The 27,812-nt window shown below is 41.1% G+C and overlaps 1 protein-coding gene across 4 annotated transcripts in view; it reads left to right on the top strand.

The window, feature by feature from the left end:
• The window catches only part of CACNA2D1 (calcium voltage-gated channel auxiliary subunit alpha2delta 1), a 385,544-nt gene that overhangs the window by 335,386 nt on the left and 22,346 nt on the right, over positions 1–27,812 (top strand). For all 4 annotated transcript variants that reach the window (XM_077935727.1, XM_077935728.1, XM_077935729.1 and 1 more), the window contains 17 exons: positions 1,992–2,063; positions 3,221–3,292; positions 5,726–5,787; positions 9,921–9,997; positions 17,417–17,477; positions 19,515–19,612; positions 20,223–20,304; positions 20,564–20,626; positions 22,312–22,415; positions 23,016–23,093; positions 23,534–23,601; positions 24,393–24,431; positions 25,567–25,638; positions 25,912–26,064; positions 26,677–26,729; positions 27,460–27,515; positions 27,602–27,731. In XM_077935727.1, coding sequence (XP_077791853.1) covers positions 1,992–2,063; positions 3,221–3,292; positions 5,726–5,787; positions 9,921–9,997; positions 17,417–17,477; positions 19,515–19,612; positions 20,223–20,304; positions 20,564–20,626; positions 22,312–22,415; positions 23,016–23,093; positions 23,534–23,601; positions 24,393–24,431; positions 25,567–25,638; positions 25,912–26,064; positions 26,677–26,729; positions 27,460–27,515; positions 27,602–27,731 — 1,340 coding nt within the window. The remainder of the gene's footprint in view (positions 1–1,991; positions 2,064–3,220; positions 3,293–5,725; positions 5,788–9,920; positions 9,998–17,416; positions 17,478–19,514; positions 19,613–20,222; positions 20,305–20,563; positions 20,627–22,311; positions 22,416–23,015; positions 23,094–23,533; positions 23,602–24,392; positions 24,432–25,566; positions 25,639–25,911; positions 26,065–26,676; positions 26,730–27,459; positions 27,516–27,601; positions 27,732–27,812) is intronic.

Below are 27,812 nucleotides of genomic sequence, written 5' to 3' on the forward strand. Positions count from 1 at the left end.
GTTCTGCTAAAATCACTGGAACTATTGGCAACTCAAACTCCTTTCTGACATTTTGCTAATACTTTGTAGTCAGTGTGCGACTCAGTTTGTGAGCCGAGATTGGGGGCGCACCAGTCTGACACCAGCGTCACACATCTCACTCCTAATATCTCTGCCTTGAGTGTGGACATCTGAAGAGGGAAAATCTATACACAAATGCTTATATATGATCTGAAATCCTACACTTGAAAGTCTATGTGTGTAAAGTCTATGTACGTAGACTTTCCCTCTTCAGATGTCATGGACACAACTGCTCTCATCATATCTTTGAATTTCTCCTGGAATCAGTGAAGTATGAGAACAGACAAGTATGGGAACATAGATTTTATCTTCTGGCATTTAGGAAAATACGTACATATTCACCTCAACAAAGACCAGGGCATAATTTCTTCCGTTAGATGGTGGCTGCTTTAAATCTCTCCCATGTGGCAACCATTACCAATGTTCCCTTCCCCGGGTTACTACTCCATGGCTCTCTATATTGTGCTTTTTGTCAAAGGAATGTACATAATGTTTTCCCTGAAATGTCAGTGCTGAAAGAGTGAGTTGACATGGGTCTTGTCTGCCTTTCTGCAGGAGTGGTAAGGAGAGAATTGCCTAGGTCTAGCAGGTCTGAGCACTGTAAGACTTTAAGGCAAGTTAGGTAGGAATGTGGGACGCGGGTGGCGCTGTGGGTAAAACCTCAGCGCCTAGGACTTGCCGATCGTATGGTTGGCGGTTCGAATCCCCGCAACGGGGTGAGCTCCCGTCTTTCGGTCCCAGCTCCTGCCCACCTAGCAGTTCGAAAGCATCCCTAAGTGCAAGTAGATAAATAGGTACCGCTTTATAGCAGGAAGGTAAATGGCGTTTCCATGTGCTGCGCTGGTGCTGGCTCGCCAGAGCAGCTTCGTTACGCTGGCCACATGACTCGGAAGTGTCTCCGGACAGCGCTGGCCCCTGGCCTCTTAAGCAAGATGGGCGCGCAACCCTAGAGTCTGTCAAGACTGGCCCATACGGGCAGGGGTACCTTTACCTTTACCTTTAGGTAGGAATGTTCCTCTATCTACAACCATGGCAATCCATCCTCGTAGAAGGTAGGCCGTGACTGAATTTCCCAAGTCTGCGTTGAAGAACCTGTGGCCCTTCAGATGGTCATGAGCTGCAGCTCTCCTCTTCCCCAAGGATTGCCCATGCTGGCTACCACTGATGGGAGTTGGAGTCCCACAGCCTGGGGAGGGTCACAGGTTCTCTGTCCTTGCTATCAGGAGTGGTATTATACTACTTTGTGGTAGTGAGGGCCTGGTTGTACCAGCAAGGAGGACTAATCTTTCTGAAGGTATTTTCAAAATTATCTGTCAGGATTGGATCCCTTTTCAACAATGAGGACTTCCTTCCTTCCCTTATTTTTCCTTTATCTGAATTTAATCCTTTCTCCTTTGATTCCTATCTTTGCCCATCAACCTCTGCCATTAATTTCAAAAATAAGTGCTTTTACTCCTTTGAAAAACAAGTCTGTTGTACCTAACTCTTCTCTGTAGAGACTAGCTATAAAAAGTCATTGACTTTTCTTCCTGCCTTCCTTCTTTGTGTCCTCGTGATGCCGTGTCTGCCTTCTCAATTGCAGTTTCTACACATATATTTTGTGAAATAATTTAGATCGAGGAAAGAGCCTCGGTACATTACCAAGCTCTACATTCTGGGGTAAACTAATTATCTCTTGTCCAATTATCTCATTCTCATATATATATATATATATATATATATATATATATATATATATATATGTTTGTTTAAATGGAAAGACTGCATATTTTATAGCTGTACTGATTAAAAACTGGAGAGGTAAGTAATTCCACCTTTATGAATCCCATGAGTTTCAAGATAGAATTTGAAGCAATTCAAGCAATTTAATCCTGAATGCAACATGGCAAGAAATATGTTTATTATGTGCTGGTTTGACACTTCTTCTTCAGAATCCTAAATCTCAGGAGCCAGTGACGCTGGATTTTCTGGATGCAGAGCTGGAAAACGATATTAAAGTTGAGGTAAATGATATTGATGAATCACTGGATGTATCTACACATCGGGGGGAAAACACTATAAATAAGTCAGAAATTAAATCATTATATAAAAATTGTATAGAATTCTTTTGCTCTCTGGTGCCATCTGCTGTTGCACGTTTATAACAAATTCAAAACGTTGTTTTAGACGAATGTAGCTGAGTCCACTGTCTTCATTGTTAGGTAAGATATTTGTTTTCTGGGACAAGTAAAGCTCTACCCCACACACAGTGTTTTAAGTGGCTTACAACTAGTTTTAAAACAGCAACAACAATCAATAAAATATGTAAGAAAAGGGAATTTTCATAAAAGCAAACCAGCAGCTAAATGAGCACACATGTAACCTTAAGCAGCTCAACACACATCAGGAGCTTTTTATCTGATGACTATTTTTCAAGCAATATCAGTGAGAGGTAGGCCTGCTAGGGGAGGGCATCACATGACCCTGAGTACCACAACCAAAAAGCCCCTTCTCAAAAATCCTTATGGAGCAGAGAAGCCTGCTTGCAGTGCAGAGTCAGAAATCAGATCCTGGGATTCTGTTAAGCAAGCACTGCATATTTTACACCTGGGGTAATCAACTCAGCCCACTTCTGGCTGCTCTGAACTACAATGGGTTCTGGGAATAAATTTTTATAAGCTCTGCTTCCAAGAATCTTGCTAAAATAGATGTTGGGGATTTGATCCATGCATTGTTGGGCTGCGGCCAGCATGGCAATTAATAGGGCTGCCAGTGATTCCATCCTTGACAAGTACCCCACTTTCTTTGAAGCCACTCCAGACTCTGCCTTCATCTCAGGGCACCTGATTCTGTGTGGAGCAGTGGGCAGACGAAGACAAGCAGAGATTGGGTGGATGGGCGGGGGGAGATGAAGGAGAACAGAGGGTGGGCAGGCGGGATGGTGTGGTGTGTCCCCCCCCCCCTTTGGCTTCCCAAAACGTTGGAGGGCATGTGATTGCATTTAAATGAATAAGCTATGCTGTTTAACGTAGCCTCAAGCATGGCATTTAGGCAAATCTTGTTTAAAGTTTATGATTTCTTACACAATGCAGGAAATGATCATGGACCCTGTTCAAAATTAGTGAAATTTATTGAATACATTGGATTTGCTTCCTTATTTTTGTAATTCTCCTGATTGTAGATTCGGAAAAAAATGATAGATGGAGAAAGCGGAGATAGGACATTTAGAACGCTGGTCAAGTCTCAAGATGAGGTGAGTTATCATAGAATTAAGGAATTGTGGAGTTGAAAGGGACTACGAGGATCACCTAGTCCAAGCCACTGCAAGTGCATGTTAGGAATTGTCTGAAACCAAAAGATTCCAATTACTTATTAGCATCACGCATTTGATACATGATGGTGATTATGTTCATGGTCTTCAAATCTGAAGCCGTAGTGGGAGAGAAGCTGTGGTGGCATTTGCACATAGATCAACCTCTCACCTCAAATTAAGGGAGAGCTCTTCTTTGACTGTGTTCACAGATGCCACAATCTGTGTAGGAGGATTTTTTTTTTAAAATCCTAGCTCGAGGTTTGAACCTCTGGCAGTGGCGTACCTACATTTTGGGAGCCCTGAAGCTTCTCTTTGCAACCCTCTTTGCAACCATCTAGGACTAGGTAACCACTGTTACCTTGTTCAATGGGGTTGTTCCATGACAGATCACCACACCTTTACAACATCTCTGCTACTGACTCTCAAACTTTGGGATTGTTGATATATATGCAAGAAAAAATTAATCCGTTTGAGTCATGCAGCTCAAATTGGGTCTAATAGGCCCATTTTTGAAAGCTTCATGAGTTTCATAGTGGATCCGCTCCTGACCTCTGGGTGGGAGACATTGGGCCTGGGCGCTGAATGCAAATTCCTAGGCCTCTCTGTTTGGCCCTTTGGAGAAAATGGAATGCTTCCTCACTGGTCCACTCCATGAGACGTTTTGTCTGGCTGCAATCTATCCTTGAACTGTGTTAATGCCTCCTTCTTTCTTGGAAGGAGGGTGCCGAGGTGGGTGGGTGTGCGTAGAAACCTCTGACTTTTGACTGCTCCAGGGACTTTTGACCTTTGCGCACTCTACTGGCAGTCAACCCTCAGAAGGTGGCCCACAAAGGGATGTGACTGTTGGGCTGTTCTTCAGCTCTGCTTTGAGAAGGCAGAGATGACATGTTGTCACAACTTGCCGAGAACCCTAAAATGGTAGTTATGCATTTGGAAGCAGACCACATATACATTTTTTCCTTTAAACTTAGATCACATCAAACCATGTCATTTTCAGATGCTACATTTCCACAAAACTTTCCTCAGAATCTTTACATGTGCTCTAGCCATAAAAACAGGTGCTCTATAAAAGTTTTTTCTGCTCTCTCCAAAACTCCTAAAAATCAAAATCTTGTTAATGTTTATGTTTAAATTGTACGTAGATAGAAGCAAGACACCTGTTGCGGCGCATTTGAACATTATTAGTAACTCTGCAGCGCAGCAGCTGTACAGTTTTTATCACAGGCATTCCTATAAATCTGTGTCTCTCAGTATAACATTGTAATATGCTACAGCTGGCAAGGAGTTACACTTTAAATGATGAAAACTGAATAAACCTGCTCCTTTGGGATGTATTAACTTTGATTAAATCTCTACAGCCTGCCCAGGGACCTTCTAAAATTTTCCATCATGTGGCCTCTCCTTCATTCATTCTGTAATTACGTGAATTGAAAATTTCAGATTAATCTTGCCCTCCAGTAACACATTTATATTTGTGCTTCTATCGATGCATTCTGGCTGTCCTGTTCAGTGAGGCTATGTTTTCCATTACCATAGCCTGGAGTGAAGAAATCCGTAGGCTTGGTTGCCAGTAGCAGCTTTCAAATTGGTCATTTTACTCATGCACAATTGTATATAGCCGCCCAGAGTGCCTGGGGAAACCTAGCCAGATGGACGGGGTAGAAATAATAAATTATTATTATTATTATTATTATTATTATTATTATTATTATTATTATTATTTATTATTATTGTTATTATTTTCAAATGGTGCTGGAAAATAAATAAATAGAATCAGACCAGGAAATGGTGTGAGAGAGCTGGACCTTGTGGCTCACAAGGAGACCCTCTCCAGCGCCCGAAGAGGACGTCATTGAGGACAGAGGAAGAGACCTGGGCTTTGTTCATGCTGCTCAGCCTCCCTGCCTAACAGCTGATGCATATGGCGGAGCAGCAGTTAGCACAGCACTCCTTTTCTCTGTGGGAGCATCTCAGGCACAGAGTTTCACACATAAATAATGTGAGAGTTTCTCATATTGCTAGGCATGTTTCTTATCTATCAACTGCACAGTCTTAAGGTTTTATAGGATGACAATTTTAAGGTTGTGTTACTGTTGTCATTTTGTTTTAACATGTAGGGGAAATCTAAATTGCCAGAAAGGAATAAAAAAGAAAAAGAAAATAATTTTGGACAACATTAGGCTGAATTTACATGGCACCCAGTTTGGCGCTTGCCTTAATTGTTAGATATGTAAAGTAATAGGAAGTTTTTAATTGTAAAACATTGCAATGAGGATTTGTTCTTGAATCTTGTAGGTTTTTTTTTAAAAAAACTATTTTTGTAGCTTTCTTGAGATCATGGAGAAAATGATGGTCTTCCTCAATATTTTGCAGCGCTACATTGACAGAGGAAACAGAACATACACATGGACAGCTGTAAATGGTACTGATTACAGGTAATAAACTTTCTGGTTGTGTTGAAAATATCCTTATATCCTTAACCTGGCAAATTTTGTTATACAGGCAGCCCTCCGTTTATGTGGGGGTTACGTTCTGAGGCACCGCACATGTCAGTGAAATTGTGTATAATTGAAAGCCAATGAAAAATCCACAAACACCCTGTTCCCCTCCTGCCCTGCCCCTGTTCCGCCCTTTTAGTGATGCTTCAGTGATGTCTTTATGGCGTTTTTCAACCTAGGATGCAGTATCTATATGGCCACATTCTCCTGCCTGTTTTGTCATCAGAGGTTAGGCAGATTATCACCAGAATCATAGACTTAGCAAAGGCAGAGCTCCCTTTTTATCTTCCCTTATTTCCACATTGCTTTGCTCTGGTCTGCGTTCTGCTCCTTCAGAATTCCAGTTTAACTAAGACCATTTCTAAAATTAATTTTGGAAATGGAGCATGCTCAGTTGGCTTCAGCTTTCAGTTCCTTCAGTTCATCTTCATTTCTCTCTCTCTCTGGTGTTTAATTGATGAGCGCAAGAGCTCCTACACACTGGTAAACATCCCACCAAAAGAACCTTGTTGCAGTCATGTAATACGATTACCCCAAAACTGCCTTTTCCCCAGTGGTGTTTTTTTAACGCATGTGCACACAATGGTAATATAGAGGGAGGAAAAAGGCATTAATGAGCTGAAATGAAAACAACAATACAATTGAAGATATATATTAAATCTCAGAAACAAAAAGACAAGGTAATTTCCACAAGGCCTCTTCCCCCTTACAAAGGTTAAACCTTCCCCATTAAGTTCTTCTAATGTAATAATAATAATAATAATAATAATAATAATAATAATAATAATAATAATAATATGCTTTGAATGACTGGTGCATGGGAAAGAGACCAATAACCCTACACTGTTGATCAGTAAAGAGGAAACATTTGAGATTTCACAAACAGCCATCACTATCTGCTCCAACTGATGGGGTTGCTGGCTTTTGATTGAAAAAATAAACATTAGGAAGAACTTCCTGACAGTAAGAGCTGTTCGACAGTAGAATTTGCTGCCAAGGAGTGTGTTGGAGTCTCCTTCTTTGGAGGTCTTTAAGCAGAGGCTTGACAACCATATGTCAGGAGTGCTCTGATGGTGTTCCTGCTTGGCAGGGGGTTGGACTCGATGGTCTATTCCAACTCTATGATTCTATGATTCTAAAATATATGTAATACTAGTCCATTGGGTGGAGCTTGGCGTACTCTAGTGGTAGCAGAGTCAAGAGCAGCTTTTTTTTTGCTGTGGCTGATACTGAAAGTCAAGGTGGACTGAGCCTGTATTTGCTTTCTAGTGCTGTGGGTTAAGCCACAGAGCCTAGGGCTTGCCGATCAGAAGGTCGGCGGTTCGAATCCCTGTGACGGGGGGTGAGCTCCCATTGCTCGGTCCCTGCTCCTACCAACCTTGCAGTTCGAAAGCACGTCAAGTGCAAGTAGATAAATAGGTACCGCTCTGGCGGGAAGGTTAACGGCGTTTCTGTGTGCTGCTCTGGTTCGCCAGAAGCGGCTTAGTCATGCTGGCCACATGACCCAGAAGCTGTCTGCGGACAAACGCCGGCTCCCTCGGCCTATAGAGCGAGATGAGTGCAACAACCCCTTCCGCGACTGGACCTAATGGTCAGGGGTACCTTTACCTTTACCTTTTACTGTATAGGGAACTGAATGTGTTGCCAAATTCAGTCGCACTGGCTGCCGCTACCAGGCTACTCTACCACCATAACCCACCCTTCATGTTTCAGCTTAACCAAAGCTGGGGAGAGCTCCTATACATTCTGCCATCTCTGAAGGGCTGAGTTTGGCTCTTTAGTGCATGTATATAGACTCTACAGGTCAAGCATGTATACTAAATAAAAGAATCATGTTGATCTTCATTCATAACGTGCTTGCAAATGCAATTCTGGATGTTGCACACATGAATCTGGCAACTAACCCCAAGCCCAGATAGGCTGTTGTTGTTGTTGTGCAGGGGGCTTGTAAGTGCAACTTGAGTCACTAAATATACTATTCTGGAAGCCTAGCAACCCTTGGAGCAGATTCTGTGTCTGAAATAATTTCCTTCCTATCTGCCTTCTGGTGATTTATATTATTTGACAATAACTTAAACTGATGTAGTGAAAATTATTAGATTTTGGATCTTTCAAAAATGAATGACAACATTTGATGTTATCTATCATTAGCAACCATAGTTTCCTGTTTACTTCCCCAAAATTGTAATTAGGGGATTTCCTGTCTTATTGCTCTACCTCACTGGTTATCTGTTTGACAGACTTAATCTTCAAAGTCTTGTTTGATTCCTCTCTGGGCTGATTTTTTTTAAAAAATGTCTTTTTGTTCTCCTGGAAAAACAGCAGTTAAGTCTCCCTGGAGACCACATTTCTGTAGACATATTTCTACATAAAATTATAGATGTTAATTAGTGGGTTCTGTTCAGCAGTAACTGCTAATAACAGAGAAGCCTTTTCTGATTTCCCTTGAGAGGAATTGGTGGAAAGCTGTCACCAAATAATGAGTAATTCTGCTGTGTACAGTTCAAATGGCAATTGACTATCATGTCTGTAGCTGAGTATCCTACAGTTTCCTTTCAATGTTCCTCCACAGGCATCTGCTGGAAATATTACATAATAAGCAGATATGCTCCATGTTAATGACAGCTAAGGGCTACAGTGGTAGAATTTATTTATTTTTAAAAAAGTTTGTTTCTCCATAGGTGGTATTAAAATTCATAGTCTACAAGGTCTCCTGCTAAGAAATAGTGTCTTCAAAGGCTGATAACAACAACTATTATTACTACTAGCAATAGTAGTAGTAGTTAGCCAAAATGTATATTTAAATAGAAGTCAGGCTAGTGGTAAATCTGGATTGGACCTTGCAACTCTGCAGAAAAAAGCAAAAATCCTATAGGCCATGCAAAGCTCTTGGGACATTTTAGAGAAGTCTTTCTCATTCTGTTGCCCTCCAGATGTTTTGGACTACAGTTCCCATCATCCCTCAGCATTGGCCACACTGGCTGGGGCTGATGGGAGTTGTATTGCAAACCACCTGAAGGGAACCAGTTTGCAAAAGACGGTTGTAGAGCAGCATTAATATGTTAACTGACTGTAGTGTGGTTTTAAAAAAAAAGGTAAAGGACCCCTGAGAGTTAAGTCCAGTCATGAACGACTCTGGGGTTGCGGCGCTCATCTCGCTTTATTGGCCAAGGGAGCCGGCGTACAGCCGGTGTGGCCAGCATGACTATGCTGCTTCTGGTGAAACCAGAGCAGCGCACGGAAACGCCGTTTATCTTCCTACCAGAGCGGTACCTATTTATCTACTTGCACTTTGACATGCTTTCAAACTGCTAGGTTGGCAGGAGCTGGGACTGAGCAACGGGCGCTCACCCCGTCGCAGAGATTCGAACCGCCAACCTTATTAAAATGCTATAGACATGCAAATAGATCTATCCCATTTGTATTTAGCTCCTGAAGCACTTCCCAATCTGGTACAAATAACAAAACTGCAGCTCACATTAAGAAGCCAAACATACTCACTCAGAGAGCAACAGTTCCTTCAGTGTGTAAGGTACAAATGTGACTCACTTGGTTTATTTTTAAACAAATTGAGTTGTAGAAAACCCCATGTGGATTGAGCCTTTCAACTCTCCTGTCAAAACAACTTAATGCTCAGTTACTGCAATGCATGAATACTCAGAAGTAAATGGCAATCATTGTCTCAATAAACAGACCTTACCTGCCTTCTCCCTTCAACTCATCCTAGTTTTTCAAGTTGTGTGCAACCTTTAATCTATCCTGCGATACTAATTTTCTGTTAAACAAAGCCATGAAAAATGGTGACTGTTCTGTAAATGTCAAGATGGGGTTGACAAGGACCTCATTCTCGGTACCACACGTTTAATTTGGAGGAGTGGAGTTCAGATGCAGCAGAAAGCAGTAAGAGGATTTAGTGAAGGAGTTAGCCAAGCAAATGTATGCCATGAAATCACACGTTCCATGATTTTCTTACACATCAAAGCTAGGGAAAATGCTAGGCTGATAAGGCTCTGTGGTATTGAAATGTGGCTTTATTCTCACCATTTAATGTTGATTTATTTGTTATATAGTTTGGCCTTGGTGTTACCATCCTACAGCTTTTACTACATAAAAGCCAACATTAAGGAAGCACTAACTCAGGCAAAATGTAAGTAGCCGTGACCTTTCTCCAGAATCTGAGTATTGCTGTGTATTCTGTAGAATTGTTCTTTTTCTAACGCAACATTTTTAAAGCCATGAAGCTCTTGTGAAGTTCAGCAGTATTGCCATGAATTCTGTGCCCCCAGCTCTGCAGCAATGATCCCAAGTCATTGTGTGAGCATGCAAGGTACAAAAAGTATTCTACACAAGTAGAATATGTTCTGTTACTCAAATTGCACTGGTCAACCTTTCTCTCTCATCTCCTTGCTTATGTTTCCTAGAGGAGCAATGCTTTGGATATCCTCTGTTGCTGTCTTTTTAGGGGTCTAATAGCTAATGTATTGAATAGTCCATCTCCAAGGTATGAGTTGTGCCTTTTGAAATCTAGCCTAGATCGTGTGCATAGTGTGTCTTAGCTGGAATTCATTGTGATTTAGATCAATCTCTGGATCGAGGTTAAATCAGGTTTCCTAAGTTTTGGATTGTTCTGAATGTCTGTGATATGAGTGGATATAACCTGGATTGCGTCTAACGTGGATTCTTTTCTAGTAGTCTCAAATTGTTCCATCAGGTCCTAAGCTGTGTATGGTTTTCAAGCCGTGGAGGCTGGTCCATAAGAGTGAATGGGGTGGCGCTGCCTGACCAGCCTTGCTCTGTCCTAAGCCAGCCCCCACATGCCTGCTTCCCCGTCAGGGGGCAGCACTGCCTGCCAGCTGCCTACTCCTTGGGCTAAGTGTTGCTTCTTGTAGCCACTGCTGCTATCAAAGTGTCAGTGAACTCTGACATGTGCTGCATTCCCAGTGTTTAGGCTCAGGACAAAGCCTATCGGGTGTATTTTGAACTTACTGCAGTTTCCCTAGGATTCTTCAAAGGGAGCCCCATGTATAACTCTTCTGTCATTTATCGGGGGTGGCCTAGGCCAGTGGTCAGCAAACTTTTTCATCAGGGGGCTGGTCCACTGTCCCTCAGATTTTGGGGGGAGGGGCGGACTATATTTTTTGGGGGGGAAATTAATGAACAAATTTCTATGCCCTACAAATAACCCAGAGATGCATTTTAAATAAAAGCACACATTCTACTCATGTAAAAAAACGTTGATTCCCAGACCGTTCAAGAGCCGGATTTAGAAGACGATTGGGCCAGATCCGGCCCCTGGGCCTTAGTTTGCCTACCCATGGCTTAGGCAGCCCCTCCAGCTTAGAACTGCCCTGCAAATTTCCCCTAACCTGGGAATCCTACTTTATCTGCTATGCTAGCTTGTTTCAAATTTATAATGTGCTCTTTCTTCCCAAAGAGAACCCAGTGCAACTCACAATAATAAAATCACATTGAAACAATTTAAAGCAATGCTATAACACATTGCAGGCAACAGGTAAAACCAGTTATGTAAAAATTTCATAAAACTACCAGCCCAAAGCTTGGATGAAATAAGATGCACTTAGGACAAGCCTACACAATATGTGACCTTGTGTCTCATGCAGGCGAGAAAATCAGACTGTTTTAGCTTCCTTAAGGTTGTAGTACATGACTGATGACTGTGTTTGGCTTGGCAGGTCACACATTGTCCTCACCTACTTTAGGACTTTGGGTCTGACTTTTACTTAGCAGTCATCTATCTCCCTCCATTGTAGTCTTTTGAATGTCCCATGTAGTAAGTATTTTCTGCATTCCTATTCACATAGGAAAACAGCAGCAATATGCCCCAGGTAGCTGCTCCATATAATGTAAGAATAAACCATGTGTTGCTGCCAGCTCAAAGCTAGTTTTAAAGCTGTTTCATAGATATGTGATAAGTATATGCTTTTTGCGAGACATCATATTGCATGATTCACTTCTGAACTTGGGAGCAGTCTGTAAAATCTTGAGTGCAAGATCAATAATTCTGGGCGAAATTTCTTAGGAGCCCCCCGAGTCAATATTTCCATTACACAGATCCTTGAAATAGCTGTATTATATAGAAGGTGCATGAAAGAAAGTGTTGAAAAAAGACATGGGTTGAAGTCTTCAGAGATGTTTGTCTTTTCTCCAGAGTACAGCTGTAGAGAAAATGAACCTTTGATCTCTCTTTACGCCACAATATTTTTATTCAAGGGGCTGGTTGAATAAAATATTGGTTTGTGACCCCTTTTGCTTTACCCTGTTTTTTCTGTTTCCCTGCCTTCTCCTTCTGATGGATTATCACAGTCCCAAAGGGCAAGTATATTCTTGTTGCTCAATTTCCCCTCTGTTTACTGTTGCTCATATTGTCTGCTTCTATTTCCATTCCTCCTGAATGTTCTCCTTTGTATCCTAAATCTTGGAGCTTCTCCCATGCCAGTTGAGTATTAGAAAGACAGAGAAGGAAAAATGATGTATTTCCCACAATATGCTTTTCTATTTCTGTTGCTCTTTCATCCTTGTTTATTTGACTCTGTCACCTCCCGGTTCATAGAGAAAATCAGGACACCTGCCCCCTGCAAAAACACCTGTGCTTTCAAAAACCCTGACTTCAATTTATGCTAAGTAACATATCTTAACCTTGGTACAGTTTAGATCTTGTTTTCATCTTGGCATTCTAACTTCTTGAACTTCAGCTACCATGTTGTCAGGCAAAGCAAGTGAATAATGTGCCAGCTTTAACTTGCATCAATTATTATAGTGTTCTATTTCTGCATTTGGAAATGGACAGTAAGAGCTGTTCAGCAGTGGAACAGGCCCCCACAAGAGGCAGTGAACTCTCCTTCCTTGGAGGTTTCTAAGCAGAAGTTGGGCACCCATCTGTCATGGATGTTTTAGCTGAGATTCCTGCATTGCAGGGGGTTGGACTAGATGACCCTTGGAGCCCCTTCCAACTCTAAGATTCTATGATTTCATGTTGCTGTTTTATGATAAGTGAAAAGGCAGGTAGTGGGGTAATTTTGATTAGCCAGGGGAAACATTATTGACATCTAGATCCTAACCATCTGATGTCTGCAAGGGTTGCCCTAATGCTTTAATGTTTTGTAACCGTTGGCCAGTGTTTTTCTTCATGCATCCCATTACATATTTGGGGTGTAACTATATCTCAACTGAGATGGATTAGGTTGAGCACGAGCATCAGCGTGCATCCCCAACTAGGCTCTCCCCTCTTTGGAGACTCGTCACACACCAGATTTGGTGCTTTCATTGTGCTTACTTTAAACCAGTTTTTCATTATGCGCAAGATTAAACCACACTTTCACATTCTGCACATGAGAGATGAGTGAAGAGGGAGCATGTGGTACTAACTCCTTCCTGGCTTCATAAACTATGGTTTGTTTGGCCTTACCATTCTGCAACATTGTTTTCTCACCTTTTTTAAAGCAGTACAGTGGTACCTCGGGTTACACACACTTCAGGTTACATGCACTTCAGGTTACACACTCCGCTAACCCAGAAATAGTGCTTCAGGTTAAGAACTTTGCTTCAGGATAAGGACAGAAATCGTGCTCCGGCGGTGCTGCGGCAGCAGGAGGCCCCATTAGCTAAAGTGGTGCTTCAGGTTAAGAACAGTTTCAGGTTAAGAACGGACCTCCGGAATGAATTAAGTACTTAACCTGAGGTAACGCTGTATTTAAAAAGTCAGAATCTTTTGAAATTCGTTAATGTTACCATGATGTACTCCCTAACTCTAGAGCCATGATTCCAAGTCATTGTGTGAGCTTGCAAGGTACAAAAAGTACTGTACACAAGTAGAATATGTTCTGTTACTCTAGTTGCACTGGTATAACTTTCCCCCCTAATCTCCTTGCTTACGTTACCTAGAGAAATAGTGCTCTGGGTATCCTCTATTGCTGTCTTTTTAAGGAAGCAATAGCTTATGTTTTGAATAGCCCACCTGCAAGGTAGGAGTTGTGTATTCTGGAATTTAGCAACAATTCTATGCAACACGTGATATAGTAGTTCAACTTGCTTAGGTTTGTGTTGTAGTTTAATTGTTCTAAATGCTTCATGTGGTGTGTGATATGAGTGGACGTAATTTGGATTATGCCCTTTTTGGATTTTGTTCAGGTTGTCTTTAAAGTGAGAAGCAAAAAATGAGAAAAGGAAAGAATGTACCAGCATAAGAATACCAAAATGGAAAGGGGGAAAAAAACTTTAAGGGACACCAAACTATAATTTATTCAGCCTGGACTGAATAAATATGAATAAATCATATTTGTGTTTGCCTTGAGGAATGAGAGGGAAAAACAGGGAACCATAACTACATCTTCAACTATTACATTTGAGTCTGTACTGATAGCAACCCAACACTACAGAGATCTGCCTGATCTCTGTTGGGAAAGGAATTCTATATGTCAAATTTCGGGCCCATACTTACAGGCAAGCCTAGAAAATTTGTAATTATTGTGGTCTGGTGCAGGGAGGAAAAACAGGTAGTTTTAACCTCCTGAGGGCTGTAGAATGTGAGGGATGACTGTGTTTTGCTTGCAAGGCTGACTTTAGGACTTTGGGTCTGACTTTTACTTAGCAGTCATCTGTCTTGCTGATAACTTCCTACATTGCAATCTTTTGTATGTCCCTTGTAGTAAGTACTGTGTGCATTCCTATTAATATTGGGAGGAAAATGTTCGAGGGAGCAGCAAAATACACAAGATAGCTGTTCCATATTATGTATGAATTAACTGTGTGTTGCTGTCAGAACTGTTTTATACATATGTGATGGATTATTTATTTATTTTTTTGGTGGCCCAGCATATTGCATAATTTATTTCTGGACTTCCTGAACTTGGAAGCAGTCTGTAAAATTCTTGAGTGCAAGATCAATAATTCTGGGCGAAATTTCTTAGGAGCCCCCTGAGTCAATATTTCCATTACACAGATCCTTGAAATAGCTGCATTATATAGAAGGTACATGAAAGAAAGTGTTAACAAGACATGGGTTGAAGTCTTCAGAGATGTTTGTCTTTTCTCCAGAGTACAGCTGTAGAGAAAATGAACCTTTGATCTCTCTTTACGCCACAATATTTTTATTCAAGGGGCTGGTTGAATAAAATATTGGTTTGTGACCCCTTTTGCTTTACCCTGTTTTTTCTGTTTCCCTGCCTTCTCCTTCTGATGGATTATCACAGTCCCAAAGGGCAAGTATATTCTTGTTGCTCAATTTCCCCTCTGTTTACTGTTGCTCATATTGTCTGCTTCTATTTCCATTCCTCCTGAATGTTCTCCTTTGTATCCTTGATCTCGGGCCAAAAAGTAGGCAAGTCTACCTGAGAGTAAGTACTATAAGCGGGGCACCACCACACAGAAAGCTCTTTCCTCCGTTGTCACCCAGTGAGAGCATCCAAAACCTGAATCTCCAAAGATGACAAGGTGTACAGAAACCTTAATGTGGGAACAGGTGTTCATTCAGGTCTCAGTCTATGTGGATGCTAGTCAACTTGAGTTAATGCATCACTCTCTGCCCCACCAGCCTCACCGGTCCTGAGGCAGCACCCAATTGCTTGCTTTACATCCAGCCCAGGGAGCGGCTCTCCTTGTCAGCTGCCTGCTTCATAGTCTCAGTGTTGCCCCTTGTGGACCTTAGCAAGGAGGAAGACGAGGAGGGAACAGGAATTAGTTGGCTCTGCCTGCCATGGGCTTGGACTTGACCCGCTGTTGGTCTCCCTGCCTTTTTCTCTACCAGTCCCAATGGGCACCAGCTGCAGAAGCTCTATGCATTCCATTGTCTGCTACATTCCCACTGTTTGGCCTCAGTTTGTAGCCTATTAGGCGTACTTTGAACTTACTGCAGTTCCCTCAACTTATTCACAGGAAGGCTAAGCAGCAGCTCCTGCTTGCCTCTTCACTGCTGCTGCTTCCCTACAAATTTCTACTTGGTTGAGAATCCTATTCTAGCTATGTTTGTTTGTCTCAAGCTTATAGCCCATCCTTTCTTCCCAAAGGGAGCTCAGGGCAGTTTAAAATAACAAAAGTACATTGAAAGGATTTAAAAGCAAACATGTTAGAACTTCATAAAACCATTGGACGAAAGCTTAGATAAAATAAGGAAGTCTTTCCCTATTTCCAGAACACAGGTGGGGCAAGCCTATACAATTTGTGACCTGGTGGTCTCACACAGGCAGGTTGAACCTACTTCAGCTTGTAGTGCGTGAGTGATGGAAGTGTTTGGCTTGGCAGGTCACACATTGTAGAGGTCTGCTTTGGGACTTAAGAGTCTATCTAACCTTCTCTTAGCAGTCTTCCGTCTTGCTGCATTGACATCTTCTGTACGTCCCTTGTAGTATTGTGCGCGTTCTCCACGTCTTATGCTAGTCACATAGGAAAGCTGCTCCAGGGAGCAGGGAAATGCCCCCAATAGCTGCTCTACATAATGTATGATTGACCCTTTGTTGTTGCCAGCTCAAAACTAGATTTCAAGCTGTTCTGTAGTTATGTGATGGATATATGTTGACAAAAGACATGTGTTCAAGTCTTCAGAGATGTTTGTCTTTTCTCCAGTGTACAGCTGTAGAGAAAATGAACCTTTGATCTCGTTTCATGCCGCAATATTTTTATTCAAGGGACCGGTTGAATAAAATATTGATTTGTGACCCCTTTTGCTTTACCTTGTTTCTTATGTTTCCTTGCCTCTTTCTGATGGATTATAACAGTCCAAAATGGCAAGTATATTCTTGTTGCTCAATTTCCCTCTATTTACTGTTGCTTATACATGTTGTCTGCTTCTATTTTCATTCCTCCTGGATGTTCTCCTTTGTGTCCTTCATCTTGGGGCTTCTCCCATGACAATTTGGTATTCTAAAAATAGAGAAGGGAAAATGATGTATTTTTTCCTCACATGCTTTTGAATTGTTTCTCTTTCTTCCTTGCTTCTTTGACCCTGTCACCTCTCAGTTTATTAAGAAACTCAGATTAACACTTCACCCCAAATTTGTGTTTTCAAGAACTCTGAAATGAATTTATGCTAAGTAAAATATTTTACCTGTGGCACATTTTACAAGCCCTTTTGGTTTGCATCTTGACATCCCCATGGCTTCAGCTTTAATTGCCATATGGTCATGCTTAGCAGGTCAGTACTATGCCAGATTTACCTTGCACCAATTGTTGCAGTATTTCAGGCTGTGTTGCTGCTATTTCATGATAAATACATGAATCTCTCTTTTAATGTGAAAATGTGGATGGTGGGGTAATATTGATTGGCTTTGCTGCTTCCATAGTGCTTACTTTAAACCAGTTTTCCAGATCTGCACATCCGAATTAAACCACAATTTCACATTTTGGACATGCAAGGAGAAACACAGGGTGAGGCAGAACAGGAGTATGTGGTCACAATGCTCTTCCCCAGCTTAATAACTTTAGCCTGTTAAGCTGGAGCCATTGTCCGAATGGGTCCTAGGAACCGAGTGCTTTAAAAATGTTGAAATCCACTGCATTTACATACTTAGTTTTGCTTATAAAAGATTCTGACACTGCATTTTCATCTTTATAGTTACGGAAACTCTGAAGCTAGATCGCTTTGATGAATTCGGCTACACCTTTTTAGCACCAAGGTTGGTCATTTTCCTGTTCTGTATACCCAAATGATACATAACAAGTCTCGACTAACAAATGACGATGATAATAATAATAATAATATTATTATAATAATTTATTTCTTTTACCCAACCCATCTGACTGGATTGCCCCAACCACTCTGGGTGGTTTCCAACAAAAATACTACTACAACAACAACAATAACAACATATATATATAATAAAATTAATTGGATCTAGACCAAGTTAGTTGAACTTCAGTCCCATTGATTTCAAAAAGAACTAAATCATGCCTAACTTGTTCTGTTGATTTCTGTTAGACTTTTGTCCCAACTAATTTAGCGAAGATTCAGCCCACTTTAAGATGAGATCATCCATATACTAATAGCATATAGTCTGAAGTCTTCCAATGTTCACACTTACATAGCCAAAACGACACCACCGACCCTCAAGAGGGTGGCAATATCAGACGCACAGTAACCCCAAAGTTTGCAGAAATACAAACAATATTCAGGGGGAAAGCAAAGGAAATGTTGGATCCCCCTGAAAAACAGCCCAATGAGGACTGAGTGTCCGCATAAAGTAGGAGACTTTTGAGAGGGGAAAAACTGCCTAGCAGGTGGGAGGGGTAAGGGAATGTTGTTGTTGGAAAAGGCGCATGGAGAAAAAGATATGTAGATATAAAATGGTAGAAAGAACCACTCATTCTCCTGATTGTTTCTTACATTTATATCCCACCTTCCCCCCCCCCCCCAGGGACTCAAGGTGGTCTATTTTGCTCATAGCCCCCTCCTCTCACCCCATTTTATCCCAACAACAATCCTGGAGATCAGTTAGGCTGAGAGTATAGTGACTGACCCAGGGTTACTAAGCTTAATAGCTTCAGCTGAGATAACTTAATAGCTTAGTCAAGATTTGAATTCCAGTTTCCCTGCTCCTACTGTAGTACTCTAACCACCATACTACAAGTTCCATCTGCTGAAATTCCACCTTCTACACAGTTGTTAGAACAACAGCCTCTTAACCTAATGTTCAGCAGACATTGTATGCTGACTATGGATCACAGGGGCAGAATGGAATGGAGCACCTCACCCATGGCACCTCAGTTCTCTTGAGTGCTGCTGGTCCCTCTGTAGCCAAAACCTCACCACCTTTCCACAGGAAAGTATCTGGTGGCTTGGGAGCTCCCAGAATTTGCAGAGGTACAAAAAGATTCTGAAAAAGAGCCATCAGCACACACAGTCAAAACACCCCAGTGAAGGCTGAGCGTGCAGGTAGAAGCTGTGAGTAGTTGCTATTGTTGAACAATTGGGAGTCAGAATTCTTGTTGAGTGTGGGCACAAAACCCTGTTTCTATGCACCTATGATTGTATGTGCATCCATTTATATAACCAAAAATAGCCTACCCAAATGCATTATGTTGCCCAAGATTGGTTGCAGAAATGTATAACTTTGGTAAAATTTCATACTTAAATGTTCATATTAGAAGAAGTGTACTTTAAAATGCTGAGGATCTTTTGTGAGGGTTTTAATGTTGTGTATTTTTGTGTTTTGTATTGCAAACCGCCCCACAGACCTCAGATCCTCAGGGCTGTATAAAAATTTAATAAAGAAATAAACATAAATGAATTTTTAAAAATATTTCGCAAACCTACGCAGAAATATGAGACTTTACTTACATTTGGAAATTGAGAAACTGAAGTTGATGGATTCATCCACTCCTATGTCAAGGCTGATCATTCAGAGTGAAAACGCTCTAATCTTGTGTTTCCTTGCTTATAGCATTTAACTTTCCCTAATTTTATGCATAACATAATTTTGCCATGAAATTTCTCTGTGTTGTGAAAGTGATACACTGCAGACTGTAGGCAAGTACTTCTATATGATATGCTACTAAATGAAATGTTGCTACCAAATGCTAGGTAAATTAGCCAGGATAAAATGCAAACCCAAACCAGCTCAGCCAGAAATTTATGTATTTGTTTGTTTATTTGCTTGCTTGCTTTACTTCATGGATTAAAAGCAATATTTTAAAAACCTGTTTTCTTTTTCTAGAGACTACTGTGGGCCTGTGAAAATAACTGACAACAACACAGCATTTCTTCTGAATTTCAGCGAATTTATAGATCGATACACCCCCCAAAATCCCTCATGTAAGCCTTACTTTTTCATTAAATGAAACTGCTTGCAGGAGATGACAATATAAGTGCAGCAACTGGTTCCAAAGAAGAAATGTTGACGTGATCACCCTGTTTCCCATAATTACGTATAGTACCAGATCTGTTTACTGGGTTTATGAATGCAAGATTGCAGAGTTTCATCCAGTTAATAGGGTTGTTATGTGAAGATAAAAACTGTTCTGACCTTCTTACATGAAGGGCATTTCAAAACCTAATACTTAAAACTTAGCTGGCCTTTTGATTTTAGAATTTGTCTGTCATTGAAACAGGAGCAACTGATGCTGAAGCGTACAGATTTAAAATTTGAAATATTTGTTGAAATCTGAGTTCATTTTTATTATGGGGTGTGGTCATAGTATGGGGAAGGATCATAACTAAGCACTAGAGTCAGGCTGTGCTTTCAAAAGGTCTCTGTTTCAATCCTCCCCGCATCTCCAAGTGCAGCTGAAAATGACCCCTCCTCGCTGAAATCTTAGAGAGCCACTTCAAGTCAGTGTAAGCAGTACTGAACTATATGGACCAGTGGTCTGACTTGGCAGCTTTCTGTGCTCTTAATTAACCTTTGTCTTGTTTCCTTTGACAGGTAATGATATGGTTATGAGAGCTTTGCTGGATGCAGGATTTACAAGTGAACTTGTTCAGAATTACTGGAGTAAGCAGGACCCGTGAGTGTTATTTTCCTCCCCCCTACCAAACAATATGGCTATTTCTGGGGGTTTTAATGGTGTGTTGAAATAATACTGGATCATTTCTGATAATTAGAGCACACAAGAAACACACACGGCATTAAGTATATGAAAAAGCACACATTTGTGTTTTAGACTATCTTAGAAAAACTTGTGAATATTATGTACAAAGGGCTGCCAATCATTGCAAATTCAGTTCAATTCAAATATTTCTGTCTCTTTTTTCTTCCTCCCACAGTGAGGGAATTACAGCACGATTTGTTGCTACAGATGGAGGGATCACTAGAGTGTATCCCAAAAGGTAAGGGTCTGTTTCTTTCTAAGAAATTGTTATGTACTGAGTTGAATAGGATCCAAAAGGCAGCAGTCCGATTGGTCCTACAACAATAGGATCCAGAATGCAGAATGATTGGTCCACAGGAGCCACCCAATCCAGCTCCAGGTGGAAGGGAATCCGCAAACTGATTGGCCTACAGGAGAATCCCAGAATTAGCCAATCACGTGGGGCCCATTTTGTAAATAATGTATATAAGGCAGACATTCTGGGGGAACTTCCATTCGTCCTCACCACTATGAGCTGGATAAAGAGCATGAAATCCACTCTTGACTCCGAGTATATTTCAGAAATACAACAGAGACACTGGCAAAATCAATTTCTTAAGCATGCCTTTTTTAAAAAAATCAGTTTATTATAAATATCAATACATTACAAAACAATATATACTTAACATCACATTACGTATATTACATACAACTCATACCTCACCTAATTTCTTAAGCATGCCTAACTCAGCGTTGGATAGTGGCTGAAGTTCTTGTAAGCCCCCACTGAAATTGTCACTTGGTAATGGAATATTAAAGTGAGAGTCTTCACAACAAATATATTGAATACCCCAAATATAATATTCTGACCCTTAGGGAGGAGACAGAGGGTGGTACTCGGAATCAATGTCCATGCCCTAGGTTTGATTCCCATACCCAGATATTGAAAATAACATGCCCTTGATTGGCATATTATAAAGTTGTAATTCTCATAAATTGCAGTAGATACATTTTGAACAAACCGTGTTTTTCATATTTTGAAATTCAGTTACTGTACAAGACAAAATGTAACAAGGAAAGCTTGTGCTGAATCATCCTTGTATAGTATAGCCAAGATCCAGTGAGCTTCCTCAGAACACAGCCTGTGGAACTGAAAAGGAAAACAAAGGCAGACACAAATCCTTTATCACTAACTTTTTTTTTTTAAAGTACCTCGATTTCAAAAGTGGTTTGTTGCTGGTGTTGAAAGGCTGCTATTCAAGAAACATAAGCTCAAATTCCCTTTGGGCATGTGGAATTAGTTGAGCACTCGGCTTATGTCTGTAACCAGTTTCAGGTTTTCACAGCATTTCAGAGTTGGAAATCAGAATGGGGTTGTGGAGATCCCAAACTTAATAATGGGATTTCCCAGATTGCTCATTGTCTCCTGTAGATGGTTGGATTTTGACTGGAGATTAAATAGGAGACATAGCTCATGGACCTGAGACTTCTTGATCTTACGCCAGGTAGAATCCTGGCTGTCTAGTATTGTTTGAGCGAGCCATTTTCTGTAATGCAGGGAGCTATATTATTACAATGAGTCACATTTTAAGGTTTCCAGTAACATTAACAAACAGTACAATCCTACAGTCTACTCAGAAGTAAATTTAATTAATTTCAATGGGCCTTACTCCCAAATAAATGGATTGCAGCCTTAGATTTCAATCCTAGAGCCCAGTGATGGGAAGCCTGAGACCCTCCCAACGCTGCTGTTTTAACTCCCATCAGCCCCGGCCAGCAGGGTCAGTGGTCAGGTGGTGAATGTGAAGGGCCAAATGTTCCTCACACTTTCCTGTGAGTAAGCCCCATTGAATTCAGCGGAGCTTCCTTCAGATTAGGCATGCACAGGATAAGAAAACATGTGAGAATTAAGACAAAAAGTTGACATTAATGTCTCATGTTCAGTGCAGGAGAATATTGGACAGAAAATCCTGAAACCTATGAAGAGAGCTTCTACAAAAGGAGCTTAGATAATGAAAACTACATCTTCACAGCTCCCTTCTATAACAGTAAGTCACTGGGCACCCAAAATTATCTTGTTAAACTCCAGATACAGTACGTTCTATCCATATTACACAACTATGGAATGTTGAAGACATCTGGAAAAGTATACATAATGGCTATGAAGATTACCATATAGCAATTATGCATGTCTGTTTCTCAAAAGGTTTAGCTAGAACTCAGGAAATGTTGCCAAAGGATTTGTAGGAAGCTGCAGTTGAGTCAGTGAAGCATGACTCTGACTTCCATAGTTAGGTTAGGGCTTCCTCTGGTGTTAAGATTTTAATTCAATAGCACAATCCTGGGAGGCATTTATAGAATCATAGAATTGTAGGGTTGGAAGGGACTCAAAGGATCATCTAGTCCAATCCCCTGCAGTGGAGAAATATCCAACTGGCCCATACAGGAATTGGAATGCACGACCTTGGCATTATCAGCACCACGCTCTAACCAACTGAGCCACCTATTCATGGTGAATTGCAAACAGGCACAACCTAATCTACAAACAGATACAACCCAATTCATTTGGTTTCTCTCTGACACACCAAGACTGTTTCATAGTCATCTATTAAATGTTTGGGTTTCCTTCCTTCCTTCCTATATCTCAGGAAGCGTATCTGAAGATGGCATTATGGTCAGCAAGGCTGTGAAAATAACCGTCAATGGAAAACTTCTGAAACCTGCAGGTGGGAAGGAATAATATTGACATTTCTTGACTGTTGTTGTTGGACATAGTAAACAGCAACTGAAGTTCTTGTTTTAAAGAGCAAATCTGCATTACTTAGCTTACTTGTGAGTCTCTTTGACCATGCTAAAGGTCCCACAGATTTCTGAATAAAGCTGTTTATTAGTTATTCCCTTTGGAGGGAAGATGAACAAAAGAGTATTGGTAAGACAGTTGCAATCACTCTTGGATGAAACTGATTACCTTCTCCAATTTCAATTTGAGTTCAGATCTGATTGTGAGCCTAAATTGGTCTCGGTTGCTCGGATGACCTTTATTGGGAGAAGAATGTGGGGATGCAACACTTGGTCTTTCTTGGTCTTTCGGTGGCATTTGAAACCAGTGACCATGTATCCTCCTTAACTGACTGACTTCCCTTATATATTGTGTATTCCCTGTTAGTTGTTGGAGTAAAAATCAATGTGACCAACTGGATGGAAAATTTCACCAAAATCACTACAAAGAATCAGGTAAGGAACTTGTAGCTTTTCTTTTGAGCATCAATGTGAATACTTCAACTTACATCTAGGATTGTTTTATTGTGTGCTCCTGCGCTACAGCTCAGTATCCAATTGGAAATATTGATTCAAACATTCATACATAAATAAATGGGCAGAACTTATGCAGTGGATATAATTGTTACCAATGTCCAATAGTGTAACATCAAGTGCCTTTGATTGATCATCATGCTGAGTAGAGATGGCCTAAACAGAGTCCTGCTTTATCCTACCACTGCTTGTCCTTCCACTTTCCCCTCCTTTCCAAGCACCCTCAAATGTACCTAGTGTGGGAGAAGAGGGAATAAAGGGGGAATAAGCACTAGGGGTGGGGTGTCCAGCTCCTTGGACATTCCCTTCAAGGTGAAGAAAGGAATGTGTGGGCAAGATTTGTCAAGAATCCATCTTCCTAATTACCTTTTTCAGCATATGTAACTTTCATTGGAACTCTGGTTATTCAGAAGTTGCAGAACTAATACTTTTGCCTGATTTTGAGCATTTTACTTTATGTTGGATTAGTGTGCATCTTCTTGGCTCTTGGGAATGTTTTGAAATATTGTCCTGAGATTTTTGTGGTCTTGCAACAGCAGTTAACGCAAGCTGTTGAGCAGCAGTGGTGAATTTTGACAAATGTAAATATTCTGCCCAAATACTTGACATTTGACCTGGCTACAAAAGCAACATGAGCACAACTCTAGTTTGAATGTCATCATTCTTTGTTTAAGAACAGGTTTCATATGTTGCATTGTATGTCTATTTTTCAGTGCAAAAGTGAACTGTGTGGATGTGAAAAGAACAGTCGGGTAAGAATGTGTTCATTAATAAATCATTTGCAGATACTGAAGCCATGTTTGTGGGTGATGCCTCTACAGGGTGGACTCCTTGCCACATCTTATAAAATTGTTGTAAGGATGGCATATTTGCTTTGAAGCACAAAGACTATGTCAATGATAAGCATTATCTTACTATTATCCATCCCTGGGATACCTCAATCAGCAGTGCTATTTTTCTAGAAAAAGAGGTGTTGGAACATACACTGAACCCCTTGCACAGTTATAATGGCAATGGCGCCCACCTGAGAGGTGGTGGAACTGAGTTCCGGTGAGTTCCAGCTGAAAAAAGCCCTGAGCACGAGACTCTTAATCTCAGGGTTGTGGGTTCAAGCCCATGTTGGGCAAAAGATTCCTGCATTGCAGGCGTTGGACTAAATGACCCTTGTGATCCCTTCCAACAATTCTGATTCTATGATCATCTTGCTGCCATTGAGACATGTTTTGTTTGCACCAATCCAGAGTGCTTATATGTGCAGTCACATCTAAACTGAGACTAAGATCAACAATCCCAGCTACTCGTGACCTTTAGAGCCACAAATTCCATTCATTCCCCTCTCTTGGGTGCTTTGTGTGATCTCCACGGCATCCGACTGAGTATAAAGATCCTGCCATCAAACCAATCATAGAACAACAAAAATTGGAATCAAAATACATTATTAGAACATTGTCATTATTTATGAATGCAAACAACAGCAATGAAATAATTGGTGCTGTATCGAGAGAAAGATCAAATAAATAAGAGTTAAAAGCTGCATGTGTTTCAATTCTGTCTTTAGCAGCTACAAGAGGAGAGTGAGTGGTGCCAGTACTACAGTTTATGAGTAGATGGGGGGGGGGCAGTAGCCTTTTCTTCATGAAATGATGGGCAATAGCAAATGATTTCTCCCTTTTTGTTTATCTTCAGTGAGTAATATGATCATTAAGAAAACTGCTAACTATTATTTTATAGCTGGAAAGGTAACTACAACTGAAGTCCTATACACATTTACCCAGCTGGTAAAACTCATTCTCCTTAGGCTGGCACAGGGCTGGTGCTCAGCTCAACATGTTCTGAATTGTGACTATAAAGCAAATAATAATTTCCCCCCTCTTGTCCTCCTTGCAGCATGTTGACTGTGTTATCCTGGATGATGGAGGATTTCTCTTGATGACAAATCAGGAATGGGATATGCAAGAGGTAAGTGTGATACAGATCAAGTTGTCTATCAAGTTGTCTTACAATCAGAGTGCTGTCTATTTTATCATTATTTGTTAATTTAAAAAAAAACATTAAAAATAATGTTTAATTTTTTAAATTATTGTTTTTTCTGTGTTTTTAACAATTCTTGTTTTAATCTGAAAGCCACACTGAGTCCTATCAGGGTGTAAATATAAGAACTATTTTGTCTCCCAGTCTGTTTGAAAAGAAGTGTTTTCCTTTCTTTTTAAACAATCTCTTTTCCTTCATTAGATCGGAAAATTCTTTGGTGAGATTGACCCTGGCCTCATGCGAAATCTCATCAACATGTCCTTATATGCCTTTAACAAGTCTTATGACTACCAGTCTGTGTGTGACCCAGAAGAAGAAGCAAAGCAAGGAGCCGGACTCCGCTCTGTCTATGTGGTCAGTATCCTCTTGGCAGGATGCAGATGGCGCTGTGGTCTAAACCACTGAGCCTCTTGGGCTTGCTGATCAGAAGGTCAGCGGTTCGAATCCCCGCGACGGGGTGAGCTCCCGTTGCTCTGTCCCAGCTCCTGCCAATCTAGCAGTTTGAAAGCACACCAGTGCAAGTAGATAAATAGGTACCGCTGTGGCAGGAAGATAAATGTTGTTTCTGTGCACTCTGGTTTCCGTCACGGTGTTCCGTTGCACCAGAAGCAGTTTAGTCATGCTGGCCACATGACCCAGAAAGCTGTCCATGGACAAACACTGGCTCCCTCGGCCTGAAAGCAAGATGAGTGCCACAACCCCTTTGACTGGACTTAACTGTCCAGGGGTCCTTTACTTTTACCTCTTGCCTTTGCCCAGTCAGTATTATCCCTACATGTGTTTAAACCAGACCAGTCTATGTGGTGCCCTTGCAACTGTATTGGACTGCACCTCCCACCAGCCCCAGCCATCATGGCCAGGGGTCAGGGATGACTGAAGTTGTAGTCCTACAAGCAGCAGGAGGGAAGTGACTGCCCCCATTCAGAGATTATTCTAACCTTATATCAATTGTCTTCTATTTTCTAGCCTACGATAGCAGACATGTTACATCTAGGGTGGTGGGCCTCTGCAGCCGCTTGGTAAGTTGAACTTTCCAGGTAGGGTTTATTATACATTTGAACATGTGAGGGCCTTGACTGAGCGAAGTATACAGAATGAATTTGCCCAGCTGAGATTTCACCCCACATTTTTCTTGTTCAAGTTGAGCATTAAATAATGTCACTGCAAAATAGGGCTACAAAATCTTTCCCTGAAGATATTTACAAGGTGTGCAACTCAACATAAATTAAGAACCCTTGTTTTTGCAATGAAAGTGAACTTCTGCATTGGAGGGTAATCCAGAGAGGAAACCCAAACATGACTGAATATTTAAAAAACGGGTTATCAGTGATGATATCAAACACAGAGGTGTCTTGACTCAGTTTGGACTTTGGGGTGTTATTGTTCTTTTCACCTGCAAGTGGTTTCTTGAAATGTTCTTTGTAATGAAATTTAGGGAGGGAGTTGGTAGGAAAGAGGGGGAAAGACGAAGGGGATCAGTTACCATTTAATAAGAAGGAAAGGGAATGGCAGATTTCAACAAATCCATGCAGTGAAACAGGGAAAGCTATGCTTGAAAGAGGAGCAGGCGATCCCTCCCCTTCTTCCATTCCAGGAATGTTCTGTGGGTTTGCTCTGCCATCTCCTGCTCCAGTTCACACAGTGAATTCTCTGCCCCACTCCTAGAGCTAAAGCCTGCCTGATTTAGGCGCTATCCCTCCTCGCAGCTCCTTACTCTCTTGTTCCATTGTCTTCCCCCTGTGTATCTAGGTCTATCTTGCAGCAGCTCTTTTTGGGCCTCACCTTCCCACGTTTTCTTAGTGCCGGTAAGTGAAGAATCAGGTGTCAGAGACATTCCTTTGATTTTATAATCAAGCTTCTCACAGAGCTGAACATGTTCTCTTTCTCACAGTGGAAATGGAGGAGGAAGACTTCAGTGCCATACCATCAAAACAGAGCTGCATTACAGTACAAACTCAGTATTTCTTTGCCAATGATGAAAAATCATTTTATGGCATTTTAGATTGCATAAACTGTTCTAGGTAGGTATTTCCGTAGAATTACGAAATTATGTCAAGTGCCTCTGATGCTTTCTTAACAGTGTTCTGATATTAAAGAAGCAA

The sequence above is a fragment of the Podarcis muralis genome, chromosome 10 (assembly GCF_964188315.1).
Source record: "Podarcis muralis chromosome 10, rPodMur119.hap1.1, whole genome shotgun sequence".
Classification (NCBI taxonomy): Eukaryota; Metazoa; Chordata; class Lepidosauria; order Squamata; family Lacertidae; genus Podarcis; species Podarcis muralis.